This window comes from Notechis scutatus, chromosome 6 (assembly GCF_049901735.1).
Source record: "Notechis scutatus isolate UNSWTSFEM ecotype Mainland chromosome 6, rNotScu1.2, whole genome shotgun sequence".
Classification (NCBI taxonomy): domain Eukaryota; kingdom Metazoa; phylum Chordata; class Lepidosauria; order Squamata; family Elapidae; genus Notechis; species Notechis scutatus.
This window is the reverse complement of record NC_142014.1, coordinates 32,937,970-32,956,762: the sequence shown is the minus strand read 5'-3', so window position 1 is coordinate 32,956,762 and position 18,793 is coordinate 32,937,970. Positions and strand designations below refer to the sequence as shown.

General features: G+C 40.0%; 1 protein-coding gene across 4 annotated transcripts in view; it reads right to left on the bottom strand.

Moving 5' to 3' along the window:
• ARID2 (AT-rich interaction domain 2) overlaps window positions 1-18,793 on the bottom strand; it is a 196,013-nt gene that overhangs the window by 20,905 nt on the left and 156,315 nt on the right. For all 4 annotated transcript variants that reach the window (XM_026667817.2, XM_026667816.2, XM_026667818.2 and 1 more), the window contains 2 exons: window positions 8,829-8,967; window positions 4,398-4,483 (listed from right to left, as the gene is read on the bottom strand). In XM_026667817.2, the coding sequence (XP_026523602.1) occupies window positions 4,398-4,483; window positions 8,829-8,967 (225 nt within the window). The remainder of the gene's footprint in view (window positions 1-4,397; window positions 4,484-8,828; window positions 8,968-18,793) is intronic.

The window sequence follows — 18,793 nt, the reverse complement described above, 5'->3', positions numbered from 1 at the left end:
TCAACTCTCCCAATTCCTTTTTCTAGGTTTTGGGGAGCAAGTTGGAAGAAAATGCGATCGGTCGCTGTGGAAGACTCCATTGCAGAACAGGCAGGCAATTTGCTGAGCCTGTAGCTGTTCTTGCAGTTGACGGAAGCGCACAGGCAATTAAAAAACCTGTAGTGTTTGTAGTCCCTTAAGGACTGTTGTGTGGATATTCCAAAATAAAAAATCAATCAATTCTTAAGCTGCCAGCGCCACTCTATCTATAAAAAATAGAGGAGCAATCGAGCAGCCATCTATATCAGTCGAGACTGAATAGAAGAACTGGAGATGGTGGCCCAAAGGGGGTGTGTCTTCAATTTTTTCTATTCAGTCTATAGCCGAACGGAGCTGAATACATCTCATATATGGATCCTGTCGAAACCATTCTGTAGAAGGTCTATTAAGAGTCAACACCAATTTGAATTGGGGGGAGGAACCAGGGGAAGCCAACTGCTGGAGTGTGCTGCAGCAGCTCCTCTTGGTTTTATTTTATTTTATCAATTTTTAGTACTCCCAATAGATCCTTTTTTATTTAAATTATATTTTCCGGAGAAGATAACAGCGTACATCACAACACAGACAAAACTTTTTGTTTTGCTGAGGACTAACAAGGCATGGGGAAAAGAAAGAAGCATCATGGCACTAGCCCAGAATCTCTCCCACCAGTGAAGACTGAAAAACAATCAAGAATTGAGGAGCACTTTGCTGGCAAGAGATCTGTAAGTAAAACTACCCCCTCCATTTCCAACAATCTTGAGAAGTTAGAACGGGACCTGCAAAGAGATCTGACAAAACAGTAGATATTAGACTTTTCCGATCTAGTGGGGAGGAACAAAATGACTGCCAGATGAAGCTGATAGAATAAGACACCAAGTTACCAACATCCTATGCACAAGCAAACCACCCAAAAGCAACTTGCAGAAAGAAGAAATTAAAGCACTACAAGCCCTGAAAAGAGATAGCAGCATAATCATACTTCCAGCAGACAAAGGGAATGCCACAGTAGTAATGGACAGAAAAGACTATGAAACAAAATTGACAGACCTACTCCAAGACTCCACATACAAACCCATAAACACGGACCCAACCACATATCTGGAAAAATTAACCAAGAAGAAAATTATAACCAGCCACATGAGCAAAGAGATCCAACAGACGATCATCCCAAGAGAAAAATCTTCCAGATGCCCCAAACTATATGGCCTCCCAAAAATACACAAAGAAGGCATACCTCTCAGACCCATAGTCAGCTCCAGAGGAGCACCACTACAAAACTTAGCTAAACACTTAGCAAAACAGCTACAGCCCCATGCTGAAACAGCAGCTTGACATGTACAAAACTCATACCACTTCTTGGAAATGATCAAAGATCTACACGTGGAGCAAGAAGATCTGCTTGTAAGTTTTGACGTGGTTTCACTATTCACTCAAGTCCCGATAAAAGAGACCCTTGAAATCATCAAAAATAAATACCAACCAGCTAAATACCTCATGGAACCAACAAAACACTGCTTAACCAACACATATTTCATATACAAAGGACAAAGATACAAACAAATTGAAAGAGCCCCTATGGGATCACCACTGTCACCCGTCATTGCAAACCTGTTCATGGAAGAATTCGAATCCACAGCCCTGGCCAATGCCATCCACAAACCCAAACAAGATACATCGATGACACATTCATGATTTGGCCCCATGGAAAAGAAAACCTAAACAATTTCCTAACACACCTAAACAGCACACACCCCAAAATCAGGTTCACCATGGAAACGGAAACAAACAACTACTACTCCTAGATGTACTAATCTACAAAAAAACAGATGGCACACTAGGACACACCGTATACCAGAAGAAAACACACACCAACCGCTACCTCAACGCCCAATCCCACCACCACCCAGCACAGATAAACTCCGTGGCTAAAACACTAATTGCTAGAACCAAACACCTGGCAGACAAGACACACATAAAGACTGAACTATGCATCCTGACTAAAGTACTGACAGCCAACGGCTTCCACAAAAGCAAAATCACCGGCTTGATCCACAAAAACACACTGAGACATAATGGAGACCCAGAAGATGAACAGACCTATGGAACAGCTGTCCTGCCCTACATAAGAGGTATTACAGACAAAATCAGTAAGATACTACACAGGCATCACATCAAGACTGCCTTCAAAACAGACAGAAAAATAGCAGCCATCCTTAGAAACCCCAAAGATAAAATTGACCTGGAAAAACAAGGCATATACGAAGTCCTCTGTGCATCATGCCCGGCCACATACATTGGACAGACCAATAGAAGAATAAGTACCCGCCTGGATGAACACAAAAATGCAGTCAAAAAGCTGGAACACACTTCCTCACTAGTCCAACACATGGAAGCCACAGGTCATAGCATCAACTTCAATGGCACCAAAACCCTAGCCACTATAGAAAACCCCAGCTGCAGAATCATCAGAGAAGCCATAGAGATTGAAAAAAGACCTGAAAGCATGAATAGAAGAGATGATTCCAGAAGACTGTCAATCATTTGGAAGCCTGCACTCACAAACAAAAAATCTCCACACCACTAGCCAGGCAAACACCTGGGCACAAACAGATCCCCTGATACCAGGCACCCAGATGAAACCTAGCTTCCTAACAAATGATAGCCGTCCATTTACCCAGAGCCAAGCTGCACTAAAGGCCTCCAATAAAGGAACACAATGTTGCCAGCCAATCAAGATACAAAAAGAGCCACAAAACAGACAGAAGATATTAGAAACACCAATCAAGCAGAACACAGCAAACTCCAAGACCAATAAACACAGACCAAGATTCCCAACCAATCAGGATGAAGAAAAAAACCATTCTGGCACAGCAATAGGCTGCCCCAAATTTAAAACTGAAACAACTGTGGGGGCCTGACTCACAGACAGACACAATACAGAAGCCTGATGATGGCAGATGAGATTCTGCCAAACGTTGCTACAACTTGAAAAGCACAACTACAATGACGTGGGAAAATACCGAACAAAGCTGAATACCATACATGTAAGTATCATGAAAACTTAAGAAAACAAATATATCTATCTATCTATCTATCTATCTATCTATCTATCTATCTATCTATCTATCTATCTATCATCTATCTATCTATTTATCTATCTATCTATCTATCATCTATCTATACACACACAAACACACATACACACACACACAGAAGCCTGATGATGGCAGATGAGATTCTGCCGAAACGTCGCTACAACTTTAAAAGCACAACTGCTATGACGTGGGAAAATACCCGAACAAAGCTGAATGCCATACATGTAAGTACCACGAAAACTTAAGAATACACACACACACACACACACACAACACACACACTATATGTGTATATATATATATACTATATGTGTATATATATAGATAGTAAATAGTGATGTCTATTGCTGGTCTAAGACTGTAATAAAGTTATATTCTATTCTATTCAATTTGATGGCATATAATTATAATATATGTCTGTATTCAAGTTTGCACATCATATGGGAACTACCAACTCCACATGGATATATATACAAATTGATAAGCAATTCACCACCCATTAAACTCTTTAACTTCCTGTCAGACTTACTTTGGAACCTTTAATTAGACTTTCAACTTAACTGATCATATTTTGCTTTAACATGGCATATTTTCACAAAATTTATCATAAAATATATGACCTTTCATTTTATTCATATTGAACATAATGAAATATCTGAGAAGGGGTCGCCAATCTTTTGGACCTCAGGGAACACCAAACTCATAATTTTAAATCCCGCGGACCACTAATTTAAATTTTGACTGACAGTGGCTTACTGACATTGATGGGAAAGTCAGTCCCATATTCCAGAGCTACAGTAGTCACAGGACTGCCCTTTTGGTCAGCCCGGAGCAGCTGCTCCTCCACCTGGGTGCACCGGCCTGCTATGGACTGGAGGAGCTGCTCCGGGATGACCAAAGGGCCAGTCTTTTCTCTACTGCAGCTCTGGAATATGATTGACTTTTCCACCAATGTCAGCAAGCCACCCCGGGGTGGATTTCCCTCCCCCCTCCATTGGTCTTACCTTCCAATTCCAGCTCGTGTGGCTCTACTCAAGGTTTGTGCTTGGTCAAAGGGTAGGGGCCAGCGGGTGGGCGGGCCATGTGGGTGGCACAGCCTTGTGTTCCCACGCAGCCTGGATTAATAGCTTTGGGGGGAGTGCTTTGGGGGGGACATTTCTCTGCAGTCCACCAAAATTTTCTTGTGGACCACCAATGGTCCCCGGCCCACCAGTTGGCGACCACTGTTTCTGAGTATTAAGACTGTGCTACTTGATTATTAAGGGAGTTTACAACTCTTACTTTGTGGAAGGTTTTGAACTTCCTACTTGTCCATGTTCATCTTGCTTTAACCCCGCAAGGAGAGCATCTCGTGAGCAATGCTTATCCTATTTGAGAAAGAGAAAGTAGTATTATTACATCATACTGGAATAAATTTAACTCTGACTGGTGAACTTGCATAATCACAAGGGAATTATACATATCCAAATGAGGGAAAAGAAACTGTACCTGAATGGACAGCATCACAGAAGATTTCTGTATACTGTCTAGTCAATATAGATAATCAACAACATAAATCAAAGAAAGTGATTTTTAAAGTCATTTTTTACATTAGGTTAATAATGCACATAGCTTTGTTATTTTACTAAAAATGAAAATAATAGGAATCAGATTATTTTGGACAACAATCTTTTAGCTAATTGCAGAATACTTAAAAATCCTACATTTACTGGAAATATTTGATATGTTATGTCACTATTAGCAGTTTACAAAACTTAGATACAACTATATTTTAATCTCATATCAAAAGGAACTGATCGTCCAATTGTACATAGTTGTATAGAGCTCAAATAAAGTCAAAGGAGACTACTCTCGGGTAAGTGGGATTACATTCAGAGAGAAATTTAATAGCATTCATATCTTCAGCACAGGAGGATGCAGACCTGCAGCAAGTTAAAAACTACATACCTATATCCCTATTAAACTCAGACTATAAAATTTTTGCTTCAATTTTGGCAGAAAGACTAAAAAGATATTTAAATAATTTTATCCATATTGATCAAAATGGATTCCTGCCAAAGAGACAAATCAAAGACAATGTGAGAATTATTTTGGATACTCTGGAAAACTATGAGGTGCATCCTGAAAAGCAAATGGCCTTGATGTTTTTATATGCACAAAAAGCCTTTGATAATGTGAGTTGGCGATTCATCTTATTTCAATTGACACAAACGGGTTTTGGTAAAAAAATTATTCAAGCCATTGAAACGATATACCATGAACGAACTGCAAAGCATGGGTGGGATTCTACCAGTTTGCACCTATTCACTAGAACTGGTTGTTAACATTCTAAGCAGTTCGGAGAACCAGTTGTTAGAAGAAATTACTGGCCTAATCCTGTAAGGAAGGCAGGAAGGAAACATTCTGGTGTTGCTTACAGAAACTGCCTCTCCGTTAACCCTTATTACATTCTTGGCAGGACTAGACTTCCTGTCTCAGGAACTTCTCTGGAGTTTTTCTCCCTCCTTTGCTGGTACTTTGCTTGTGTGGAGTGACCATTCAAAGTTACAATGGCACTGAAAAAGTGACTTATGACCATTTTTCACACTTACAACTGTTGCAGCATCCCCACAGTCATGAGAAGCCAGGCGAGGAGATGCGTGCCTCGATGTGAGTGATGTTGAGTTGGCCATGTCCAGCCAATAACATGACCACCTGGTCACATGACCACCAAGCCACGCCCACCAACTAAGCCACGCCCACAGAACTGGTTGTTAAAAAATTTGAATCCCACCCCTGCTGCAAAGGTTATGGTAAATGGAGAACTAACAGAATCTATAGATATAAGAAAAGAGACAAGGCAAGGTTACCCACAGTTGCCCCTGCTGTTTGTGTTAACATTGGAAGTGTTGAATAGAAATATTAGAGAAGACAAAGAAATAAAAGAAATGAAAATCAAAAAGGAAGAGTATAAATTGCAAACTTTTGCAGATGACCTGGTATTCATATTAGAAGACCCATTGGAAAAAGCACCTAAACTAATAGAAAAAATAGAAGAATATGGAAAAGTAGCAGGCTTGAAAATAAATAAAGATAAAACAAAGATATTAACAAAGAATATGTTAGCAAGACGAAAGAAAGAGTTGGAAGAAGTTTTAGGAATACAAGTCACAAACAAGGTTAAGTACATACATTATGTACTTAACATTACACCAAGATGTAGCACATTGAAGGAGGATAATTATCTTAAACTCAAACAGCAGATTGTGACAGATTTGGCAAAATGGGAAAATTTACAATTATCATTGATTGGAAGAATATCTACAATGAAGATGAATGTACTGCCTAGAATTTTATATCTATTCCAGACAATCCCAATCTAACTAGAGAAAGAGTTTTTTGAAGACCTAAATAGAATTGTGTTGAAATATATCTGGCAGGGCAAAAAAGCAAGAATAAAACTAAAATTGTTACAAGATGCAAGAACAAGAGGAGGGTTTGCCTTGTCCAATTGGAAGTTGTATTACCAGGCAACAAATCTGATGTGGGTAAAGGAATAGATAACATTAAGGAACAGTAGACTATTGATCTTAGAAGGGCATGACTTGCTGTTGGGATGGCATTTATGATAAGTTGACTGATTTAGATAAAATTCTGATGGGTACTGATGAAAAGGTAATTAAAATACTTTATGGACATTTATTAAAATTTAAGTTGGAGGAAGAACAAGTCAAAGAAACAATGATTGCTTGGGGGAAAAAAATTGGATATGGGATTGACTTAGAAAAATGGCAAAAATTGTGGTCTCAAAATTATAAAATGACAATGTCAACTGCATATAAAGAAAATTTGTATAAGATGTTTTACAGGTGGCATCTACCCCGACGAGACTTGTGAGAATGTTTAAGAATAAATCGGATAAATGTTGGAAATGTCATCAGATACCTGGTTCATACTACCATATGTGGTGGACATGCTCGACGCAAAAAAATATTGGACTAAAATCCACACATGGTTGGAAAAATGATAAAAACATATAGACTTTAAATCAGAGATCTTTTTATTGGGAATTATACCGGAAATATATAACAAAGAGTTTAAATATTGGATCGCAAATGTTTTAATGGCGGCTAGGATTGTATTTGCTAAGAATTGGAAAAACGATAAAATACCTATGCAGGAGGAAGTTATTAAGAAAATCATGGACTGTGATGAAATGTGTTAATTGACGTTTGAAATTAGAGAACAAGAAGATAAACAATTTTATATGATATGGGATTTGTTTTATCAATGGTTGGATAAAAAGACATGGTAATGTAATAGATTAGATAATTCTGTGATAGAAATTTAATAGACTGATATAAAACATAATATAGACATATATAACCATTGGTTGAAAGTATAACATAAATTTTAAGATGAAATTTGGAATATCTCGTATAAAATGATGGAATAAATAGTTTAGTCATGGATGATTAATAACTGATAAATATATAAGCATATGTTAGCTTGACAATGTGAAAATTGATATAAACTGTGAGTAATGACTACAAAAGGATAGCACAAAAAATTCGTAATGAACTGACACACTGTATGTATATAAAATGGAAGGGCTTATGTTTTTATGTTTTCTATGTGTATGTTTGTTTTTAAAAAATAAAAACTCTTTTAAAAAAAATCTTCAGCACAAGCTTTTATTAATAATATATTACCAATTGTAATTAGACTCTATTCTTATAGTTAAAATATTAACCAATTATTCTACTCTTTTAGTATTTTTAAAATATTGTGCTTGCTTTGATCCCCTATACAGTGTACGTACCAGATACTTATACAAAGTTAAAAATGAGGGTCCTTGGTGCTCTTTGAGCTTGGTTGTTTTCTTGCAGATATTTCAAACTAGGTAACATCACCAGTGCATTGTAGAACTGATTATATTGCCTAATTTAGCGAATGAAATAAATCTGCAAGAAAACAAAAGCTCAAAGAGCACCAAGGACTCCTCATTTCAACCCTGAGCTACAGATATTGTCCTTTTTTGGAAGTTAAAAATGTAAATGTATGCTGCTGTGGGATTGTGTTTAACAACTCTGATTAAAACTTTCATAAACAAACACGCACATACACACATCTTGTCTATCAATCAGTATGATGTCTGGTCAACATGGAAAATCCCCAATGAATAATATAATCTCATTGTTGGCAGCTAATTTTCTATAATTACTATGAAATCAGAAGGAAATTTAGGAAATACTTAACAGGGTATTTCTTCTGTATATAAATATCATTTTTCTCTCTACTAGCCTAGAAATTCAAAATGATAATCTCATTCCAAGGTCTTTCACTGGTGTACCAAACACATACATAAAGTCTTACATAATACTGTGTTTTACAATAATATTGTCTTATTTTCACTTTCAAGACACTATATGATTGATAGAATTAATCCAGAAAGCCAATTCTTTTTATTATTCAATTCATTCCTTTTGACATTTAGACAGCAATGACTATGTCATGGGCTACTTTTAGGCTACTTTTAATTTATTTCAAATTCTTTCTAGATATTTATTGAGACCCCGATGTTTATTATTCCTATTTCTAAAAATAAGAAGCCCAATTCTTTTTTATACCAAATGGCTGGCTCTTTTTCAGCACTCCAGCACTCTAAAACACACTTTTTATTTATATAAAAATTAACTATAAAACTCTAGAAAAGGAATGAGAAATTTCTACCTGTAGGTGGGTAATGAAAGAAAACCTTTGTCTCTGGAAAGGTTCACATCCCTCCCACAAACACTGTCCAGGGTAGACATCTTTTCCTCCATGCTCAGTTGCAGCATGATAAAAAACTTGGGATGGTGTCTGAAACCACCTGCAAAATGGAAAGGATTTTAATTTTTCAGAAAACAGTATATTCTTTTGCAATCATTTTTTACGTAGTTATTACTTATAAATCATCAAAAACAAGTTATTTAAAAGTCAAAAACTAAAGTTTTTCAAGGGTTCTATTTACATTTTCAAGACCCATCTGCACAAGCTTTCTATAGCAGCCTTACACAAATATATAAATAAATGGAATTGAAATATTTTATATATTTTTATTAGGTAAAGGTAAAGGTTCCCATCGCACGTGCTAGTCATTTCTGGCTCTAGGGGGCGGTGCTCATCTCCGTTACAAAGCCGAAGAGCCAGCGCTGTCCAAAGATGTCTCCATGGTCATGTGGCCGGTATGACTAAATGCTGAAAGTGGATGGAACGCTGTTATCTTCGCACCAAATTGGTCCTTATTTTTATATATGCATTTTTACATGCTTTCGAACTGCTATGTTGGTTGGTAGCTCACTCCATTCCATGGTGCTAGGGATTTGAACTGCCGAACTGCTGACCTTTCTGATCGACAGGCTTAGCGTCTTAGCCACTGAGCCACCGCGTCCCCATATTTTATTAGGTAGTAGCTTGTAAAGAGTTCCTGTATCACCACGACAGTATTAAAAGCTTGGAGCAGTGACTAGTTGTCAGGTCCACCATCATGTCCTGCCTTTCTGTTGGAGGCGGGTGGATGGGTGGAGGGAGAAGGCTTGCTGGCATTTTTGCATGCTTTTGTTGTAACTGCAGCAAAGGACTTACATGAACACCTGTATAGGAGAGTACTGGTGTATTTAGATGATATTTTAATCTATACTAAAACAAAGGCAGAGCACATGAAACTAGTGAGGTCTGTACGCTATAGACAAAGAAAACTGCAGGCCACCAAACTGTATGACAAACTTTACAAGCTTGAGTTTCACCAGAGAAAGATAGACTATTTGGGTTATTGCTCTCACACAAAGGCATTGAAATGGACCCCCCCAAAAGTCCAAGCGGTGCGGGACTGGGCTCCACTTGAACCAGAAAGCAACTACCATGTTTTCCCCAAAATAAGATCCAGTCTTTTGGCTTGAAAATAAGCACTTGGGCTTATTTTCGGTGAAGTTTTATTTTTTTGACTGGTAGGAGATGGCAAACGCAGGGATTGACGGGTGTGAAAAGATGTGCACAGGAATCAAGAGGCTTTTTCTTTCTCTTGTCCCATCCCCTGTGCTACATGCTGATCAGAATAGGATTTTAACCGCTCCCTTCTGCAAAGGAGGCACAACACATGTTACACATTCAACTGATATATCCCGCTGCAGTCGAACCTGAGTGCTTCCTTCCTAAGTCTATGCTTTCTCCCGAGGAATCCCCTTAACTTAAACAAAACAGATTGAGCGCTGGGATGGATTATCTCTATTTGCTCCTCTTGCCCAATACACCAAATCTTTGTTGTGGCACCTCTTTTCCTCCCCTCCCTGGAATTCCTGGGGAAGTATCAAGAATTCACTGGCCCTATTATATATTCCTTTTCTTTCTTTCTCTTTGCTGGTTACAGGGGGAGGGTTTCAGGCTTGTCACATTCCTAAGGTGGGAGGAGTAGAGATAGGGAGATTTGTTTAGGCTAGGGTTATTTTCCTTCCTGTGGGAACAGAAACCGACCAGCTGAAACCTGGAGGTGGAGATTGATGACACCAGGCAACATTGATTTACTTCTATTGGGAATTTGACTTTGGGTGCTGTTTCTAATTTCCAATATTATGTGGTGTAATTCCGGGTTGTGTCAGGTCCGGAATTACAACAGACTTTGCCAATTGATGCATTCCTAAATAAAAGCAACTGTTTTGGAAGACAGACTCTTTTCTTTTTAAATGGATTTTATCACTTGGAAACCTGACATTATTCTGGATTTCTCAAAAAACATAACCCCCAACTGGGGGTTGTTATTCAGGGTCCTAAACCCTAGCTGTTTACCTGGAGAATTGGGAAACAGCAAAGACTCAAGGAAGATGGCAGAAGGATGGGACCCAGGGGTACTGGAATGTGAGTGCAAACTCTGCAGGGGCCCTTATGTTAAATTGCTGGTCTGGCAGCAGATCTTCCAATGGATTCCCCAGGAGACAATCAGAGTAACAGCAGTCATGGAGGATATTGTGCGTAAGTGGGGGCCTGCCCGAAATCCCCAGTTGAATGGTCTGGAAAACGCAGGTATCTAACAGATGGAAAGATACCTGCTTGGCCAGTCAACTCTTCCTGACCCACTCATTGATCAGGGAGTCTTGAGCCACGATTTTAGAGTGGAGAGCAGCAACTGGACCCATAAGAACTATCGGAGGCCACAATGAGCCGGCTGATTGGCAGTACTAAACGGCGATGTGCAGACAGACCTTTGAGGATATACCTGACCAGCTGGAGCAGCTCGTCATCAGACGCAAAGGCAGAGGTCAGCAAAGGAGGCAAATGCCCACTGAGAGAGATCGTGAAAAACGAGCTTCCAGCCCGTCCACTTTCGGTCTAACCCAGTTGTTGGGAGAATTATCTCCTCCCAGAAGAGGGCTGTCAAGTCTGAAATTGACATATGTGTAGCCATTTTAGTTAGGCTTAGTATATATTCTTTTTCTTACTTTCTCTTTGGTGGCCATGGGGGAAGGGTTTCAGGCTTGCCACATTCCTAAGTGGGGAGGAGTGGAGATAGGGAGAGTTATTTAGGCTAGGTGATTCTTCTTCCCATGGGAAAATGAGCTGACCATATTCAGGCCCCTTGAGGTGGACATTTATGACATCAAGCAATGTTGAATTACTTCTATTGGAGAATGTGACTTTTGGGGGTTGTTTCTAACTTCTGATATTGTGGAGTAACTCCGGATTGTGTCAGATCCGGAATTATCACAGACTTTGCCAACTTGATGCTTTTCTAAATAAAAGAAATGGTTTTGGAAAATGGACTTTGCTCTTTTCTTTTTAAATGGATTTCATCACTTGGAAACCTGAGAAGGATGATCTACTGCTGCTGGAGATCTACCACCATTATACCGTTCGCCCCCGAGAGTGGAACAGAGAAGGGGGAGGAGAAGGGGGAGTCCGGAAAGAATCCATCGAGGAATGAGCCCTCACCCCTTGTCTACCTCCAGCTGACCAAATCCCTCCGGGAAGGGCATTTTATCTGGGCAGATGGTTTGAGAACTAGCTCAAATGAGGCCAGCTCAAGCTGCAGCCCCACCTCCACCACCACCACAACCAGCTCCAACACCTTTTAAAACCATGTTTGATGGGACTGCAAGTAAACTTGCATTTTTCCTGAATAGAGCATGGTCTTACATCGACAGGCATGGAAATAATTCCACGATGAGGCAGAACTAGTCCAATTCCTTGGAGACAATTTGGAGGAGGAGGCATCTGAATGGTTCACCCAGCTCAATAATGAAGACACTCCTGAACTAAACATTGTGGATGACTTCCTAAGAGAGCTCTGATCACATTTTGAGGATTCTTCCTGAATACAAGAAGCAAAAGCTGAAATAAAAGCATCAGGCAGAAGGGTAGACCCACCAAGGAATAGGTGCTTGAGTTCAGATGCCTGGCCACTAATCTCAGTCATTGGTCTCAAAGAATACTTGTGCACTATTTCCAAGAAAGTATAGATGAGGAGTTGTTAAAAATCTGCCTGAGGATAGAATCTATGAGTGGTACAGGATGACCATAACAATGGACAATGCGCTTAGACAGCACCGGAAAAGCAATGCTGAGAGACAACCCAAAAGGCAATTCACACAACGCTCAGTTTCACGCCAAGGGAAAGGACTTCAAACAGCAGCCCCCTGACCTCCATGAAATGTTTCTGTTGTGGGAAGCAAGGACATGGAGCATAGGAATGCTTAGCACCAGCCCCAGTACCTCAAGGGAGAGCACCTGCTCAACCTAAATGGAAAAATGCACCCAAAATAACCTTCGGAAAAAAGCAAATTTGTGTGCCAAGCCATTGAGGTCTCCAACAACCAACAGGGGAGGGAACTCTGGCAGCTGGAGTATCCATCGTGCAAGATGCAGACAGCAAAGATGACCTGATGGTAAATGGAGCCATTCTACCTTTTAAAATTGAAGGGACATTGACTGTTACTCGCACAGGTATAGAAGGGCCCATAGACATTATCATTGACAGTTTGCGGTGTCTTATCAGTCCTGAGACTGTGCATAGGTTAGATACAGAAACTAAAATGTTAACTACCCCCATTCGATTCCAACAACTGGATGGATCCATGATAGGGGTAAGTCCAGCTACGCAAGTCACCAAAAAAGTAAAACTAGGGAAATACTGGGAAATAATCTGGTTCATAGTAGTTCCAAAGTTGACCCAATCAGTAATCCTGGATCTTGCCTGGCTAGACAAATGGTGCCCAAATATAAGCTGGGAGGGTGGCTATAGGAGAATCAAATTAACACTCGGTCCTGAGCTACCTCCTGAACAAGATAACAGCCAAATTGTCAGCCCAGAACTACAGGCAAACCAGGAGGATAGAATAATATCATTGGCTGATCAACCCCCAGGGATTCCTGAAATCCCAATCCAGTACCATTATCTGGTTCGTCTTCAGTGAGGAGGAATTCAATGTGCTACCCCACCCCCATCACAACACTGACTGTGCCATACGAGTTTATAGAGAAATTACCATTGGCGAAATCACCAAAACCAAAAATGTACTCCATGACACCTAAGGAAATGAAAGAGCTATGAGACTATATAGACACAAATCTAGCCAGAGGTTTCATCCAACCTGTAAAATTGGAGTGGCTGCCCCTGTACTATTTAAAGAAAAAAAAAAGATGGGGGTGGGTACGCTTATGTGTGGACTTTAAATCTCTAAATGCTGTGAGTATTCACAACACATACCCCCTACCGCTCATGAAGGACATTTTAGGACATTTAGCAAAAGGGAAAATGTTTACCAAACTAGATCTCAGAGAAGCATATTACCGAATCCGCATCAGAGGAGATGAGTGGAAGACTGCTTTCAATTGTCCCTTAGGCAGTTTTCAGTTCACAGTAATGCCATTTGAATTACAAGGAGCCCCAGGGGTCTTCATGCAGCTCATAAATGAAGTCTTACATCAATATCTGTATAAAGGGGTCCTGGTCTACTTGAATGACATTCTTATTTATAATGAAACTCTAGAAGAACACATCAAATTAGTGAGAAAAGTATTAAAAATACTGTTAGATGCAAAGCTGTATATGAAACTATCCAAATGAGAATTCCATAAAGAGTCACTAGATTATCTTGGCTACTGCATTTCAAATCAAGGGATAGAAATGGATCCAGCAAAAGTGAAATCTGTCTTGAATTGGCAACCCCCAAAGAATCGCAAACAACTGCAAAGCTTCCTGGGATTTGTGAACTTCTACCAGCAATTTATCTCCTCATTTACAGAGATTACATTACCGATAACAGAACTGTTGAAACCGGGAGTGGGGGGAAAACCAAGGCAAAACCTGGATAACCCCTTAAATGGACTCTAGAATGCCAAAAAGCTTTTGAATTGTTAAAAAGGCATTTTGCACAGGAACCCATTCTAAAACACTCTGACCGGACTTCCGGTGATGTCTTCCTCGTTGACAGACTGGAGACCATGATCGTCCGCGGCTTCGATTTATGCTCTCCTGTTGGAGGCCCCGATCATATGCATTTAGGGCCAGAACCACCCTGTAGGGGTGGTGAAGGGGAAGACCACCAGCTGGATTGAGGGGAGCCGCATTTCCCCTCCCTGGCTAGGCATTCCACTCCCCTCCAAAGACAGCTGTAGCAGTAGTCAAATATAGCCACCCTGAAGAGGAAGAACTAACCTGGACAGGAGCAGTGAAGAAGAGGACAGCATGAAACCCAGGCTAATCAGGCGCAACAATTAAATAAAAGGTACCGTGAATTAAAATTTTAAGGAATTTTTAAGAGAGATAATTAAAGTGTCGGACAGAGAAAGTGAAGAAAAAAAAATTCTGGACAGCTGAAAGTGGCTTTGAACTTTGAAAGGAGAAAGCCAGAAGAAGATATCTGCTTAAATTCAATAAATATATAATCATGACACTAAACAGGCGTAAAACTAAAGCTGAACTTGAATGTGTCAAAGAAAAAAAAACAGCAATTGATATTTGGACTTATTGGAACTTTTAATTTTAAAAGCCCTAAATGGAGAGAAAAAGGGTGGAATTTGGACAGAGAGTGCCATCTAGTGGTAAAAAATTATGTGTGACTTCTTATAACCTGGTTCTTCTAAAAGTTGGATTTGATACAAAATAAGTGAAATTTTGATACAATAAAATAGAGACCCTGGAAAATGAAAGTGGAATATTGAACATTAAAACAAAGAAAAAAGCAGAAAGAAACTATCTTGGATTGTTTGGTGATTTTGGCTTAAACTTAAATTTACAGACATTGGACTATTTGATGAATCTGAGAAAACCTAAAGAGGAATTAATAAAAGCTGATCGTTGGAAATAAACTTTATAGATATTGGCTGAATTAAATCACTGGATAATTGTGGACACAAAAAGTGTGTGTGTGTACATACATACATATGCAGGTCTTGCCGTGTTTGGTTCTTTTCCCGTGTAAGATTGAGAGTATATTGGCAACATTTTGACGAGGTCCCACTCGCCATCTTCAGGCTGGTGCTTTCAGCTTCATGCTTGTGCAAGCAAAGCATGATCGGAGCTGCCGTCTCCCTAAATATACTGGTGGGGAGGTTGGCTGTGTTGTCATTTCTTGATTGGTTGCTGGTTGATGTCTGCAGATTGACTGGCTTTTTCGTAAGAACATGTGTGGCTGAAGTATTGGCTGTGTGTCTATCAGCATCCTGTGTTGTAACGACCTGGGTAATGGGCTGTGTGATGACCTTCTCAGTTCTATTGTTGTGTCATCCTGGGTCTTGTGCTATAATCTCCTGGATCGTTGGATGTGACCTGACAGCCAACCTCCCCACCAGTATATATAGGGAGACGGCAGCTCCGATCATGCTTTGCTTGCACAAGCACAAAGCTGAAAGCACCAGCCTGAAGATGGCGAGTAGGACCTCATCAAAACGTTGCCAAGATACTCTCAATCTTACACGGGAAAAGACCCGAACATGCCAAGACCTGCATACCTGTACCCGTGAAAATCTACAAAAACATATATATAATTAAAAATGGAAGTAAGAAATATGAAAAAAATGCTACAAGAAAGAGACAAGTCATTTGGTTTTGCCTTACAATTTTTAGAAATGGCGATTTTAGAGTATGAAGAACAACAAGGAGTGCCAGAAGAGGAGTTGACAGATACTTGATATCAAGAAAATAAGGATTTATTAACTATACAGGAGGTGTAGCATGGAAGGGGTCTAACCTATATGTCCCCATAACTTTACATCTTCATGCACTTCAAAAAAGTCATGATTCAAAACAAGCAGGATATTTTGGATATTTAAAAATCCTACATAGTCAGTTGCCAGTTTTGGGGGCCGAAAATGAAGCAAGACATGGAGGATTATGTAAAGAGTTGTGCCACTTGTGCCACAAGGAAAATCAGACCTGGAAAACCTCCAGGATTATTACAATCTGTAGCAGACCCATCCCAACCCTGGGAGGAGATAGGGATGGATTTAATAGTAGATTTACCTGAGAGTGGGGGGAATACAGACTGTTGTGAATTTATTTTCCAAACAAGCTCATTTTGTTGCATGTCCAGGACTACCATTAGCCAGGAAATTATCAAAAATATTTGTTAGTCATATATATAGATTGCATGGAGTACCTCGCAGAATCATTTCAGATAGAGGGATTCAGTTTACTACAAAATTCTGGAGAGAATTTATAAAAGCTATTGGATCCTCTCAAGGTCTAAACTCAGAATTTCACGCAGAAACTAACGGAAATTCAGAAAAAACTAATCAAATTATTGGACAATATTTAAGATGTTATGTAAATTATCAACAATCCAACTGGGCTGATTTGCTACCGTTTGCGGAGGTTGCTTATAACAATGCTGTGCATAGCAGTACTGGGCTGACTCCTTTCCAGATTAATAATGGGATGGAGTTCATTCCCATGCCTGAATTACCGAGGGATTCCCTCCCCCTCCATGTCAGTAACTGAATGGATGGACGCAATTAAGGAGTCCTGGGAAAACACAAAAAAGGCTTTGAATAAGGCAGCACAAATCCACAGGATGCAAGCTGACAAACATCGTTCACAGCAACCACAGTTTGAAGTGGGAGATAAAGTTTATTTATCAACTAAATATTTGAAGTTGCACTTACCTTCTAGAAAATTGAATCCAAAATTTATAGAGCCTTTTCAGATAATTAAAGTAATTAACCCAGTAACTGTCAAGTTTAATCTCCCCAGGTTATTGGGAAAAGTACATCTGGTTTTTCATAGTAGCTGGTTAAAGCCATTTATCATTTCCTCATTGAGGCCAACATAACATGCGGCTCCAAAGTCTTTGTTCATTAAGGGGCATGCCTGAATTGCCCCTCAATGACACACACACACACACACACCCGTCGTGCTTATAAGAAGCAAGCCAGCAAGAAGCATGAGGAATCAAAGCTGTTTAAGATTGGCGACCTTTCCATCCATTTACTGCAGTGTCTATAATCATCAAAGACACTTGGACTCAAGTTTGCAGGATCCTTCCCAATCAAATGCATTAATAACCCCATAACTGTAGAATTGGACTTGCCCTTCAACAGGTTCACCCCATGTTTTGCTGCAGCTTATTGAAGCCTAAGGTCACTTCTCTCCTTAGACCTAAGCTTTCACAACCCTGGAGCCTTTAAGGATAGAAGGGGAGTAGCATTTTGAAATCCAGGAAATTCTAGATTTCCGTAAGCATAGGGGAACCTTCAGTACTTTTTAAAAAAATAATAATTTTATTATGCATTTTCCTTTATAATACATTGTATTTTCAATTTTATATCAACAATCCATCTCTTTCCTTCTCCCCTCCCCTCTCCTCTCTATCCTCCTCTCCCCTCTCCTCATATTTTAAATTTTGCATTGACAATCTATCTCTCCGTTTCTGTCCTTCTCCTTCCCTCCCTTCCCTTCTCCCCTCCGCTTCCCTCTTCCTTTCTCCTCCTCCCCTCCACTTCCCTCTCTCCTCCTCTCCCCCCTCTACTTCCCCTCCTTCCTTCTCCTCTCTTCTCCTCTCCTCTTCTCCCTTTCCACTGCAACCAGAACCAGAAGTTCGGAACCTTCAGTACTTAGTGGCCTGGAAAGATTTCCCAACAGCTGAAAATGAATGGGTTGACCATCACCATGTTAGAGCCCTAAACTTGTCAAACACTTCCATAATTAGTATCCTGACAAACCCAAATGGCATTTCTCTTGTTTACGTTTTCTTTCTCCCTGTTTGTTTTGTTATGTTCTGCAGTATTAATGTCACTATTCAGGGGGCAGATTGTCAGGTCCTCCATCATGTCCTGCCATTCTGATTGAAGGTGGAGGGAGGAGGCTTGCCGGCATTTCACATGCTTTTGCTGTAAATGCTTGGGTATAAGGAAGGGGGATTGCCTTTGGAGATGGAGCGGATTCTCTCTCAGCCGGTTCCAGCCTGGTTTCAAGGCCATCGTGTTGAGGGAGAACTGTTATCTGCCTAGCACCTCAGCATTTTCAAAACAACCTTGTGGCATCATATTGGCTGCCTGTGGACTGGTCAGGGAGGTTGGGGTTGGGGAAACGTAAGGTTTGCTTTGTGCTTTGCACAGGACTTTTCAAACTTCACCTTGCTCTCCTACAATCACTTTCTCTCAGTAAAAGCTCTTTAGATTCAACTTAATGGATTCAAGAGTCTTATTTTCCTGAGGGATCAGCTGGG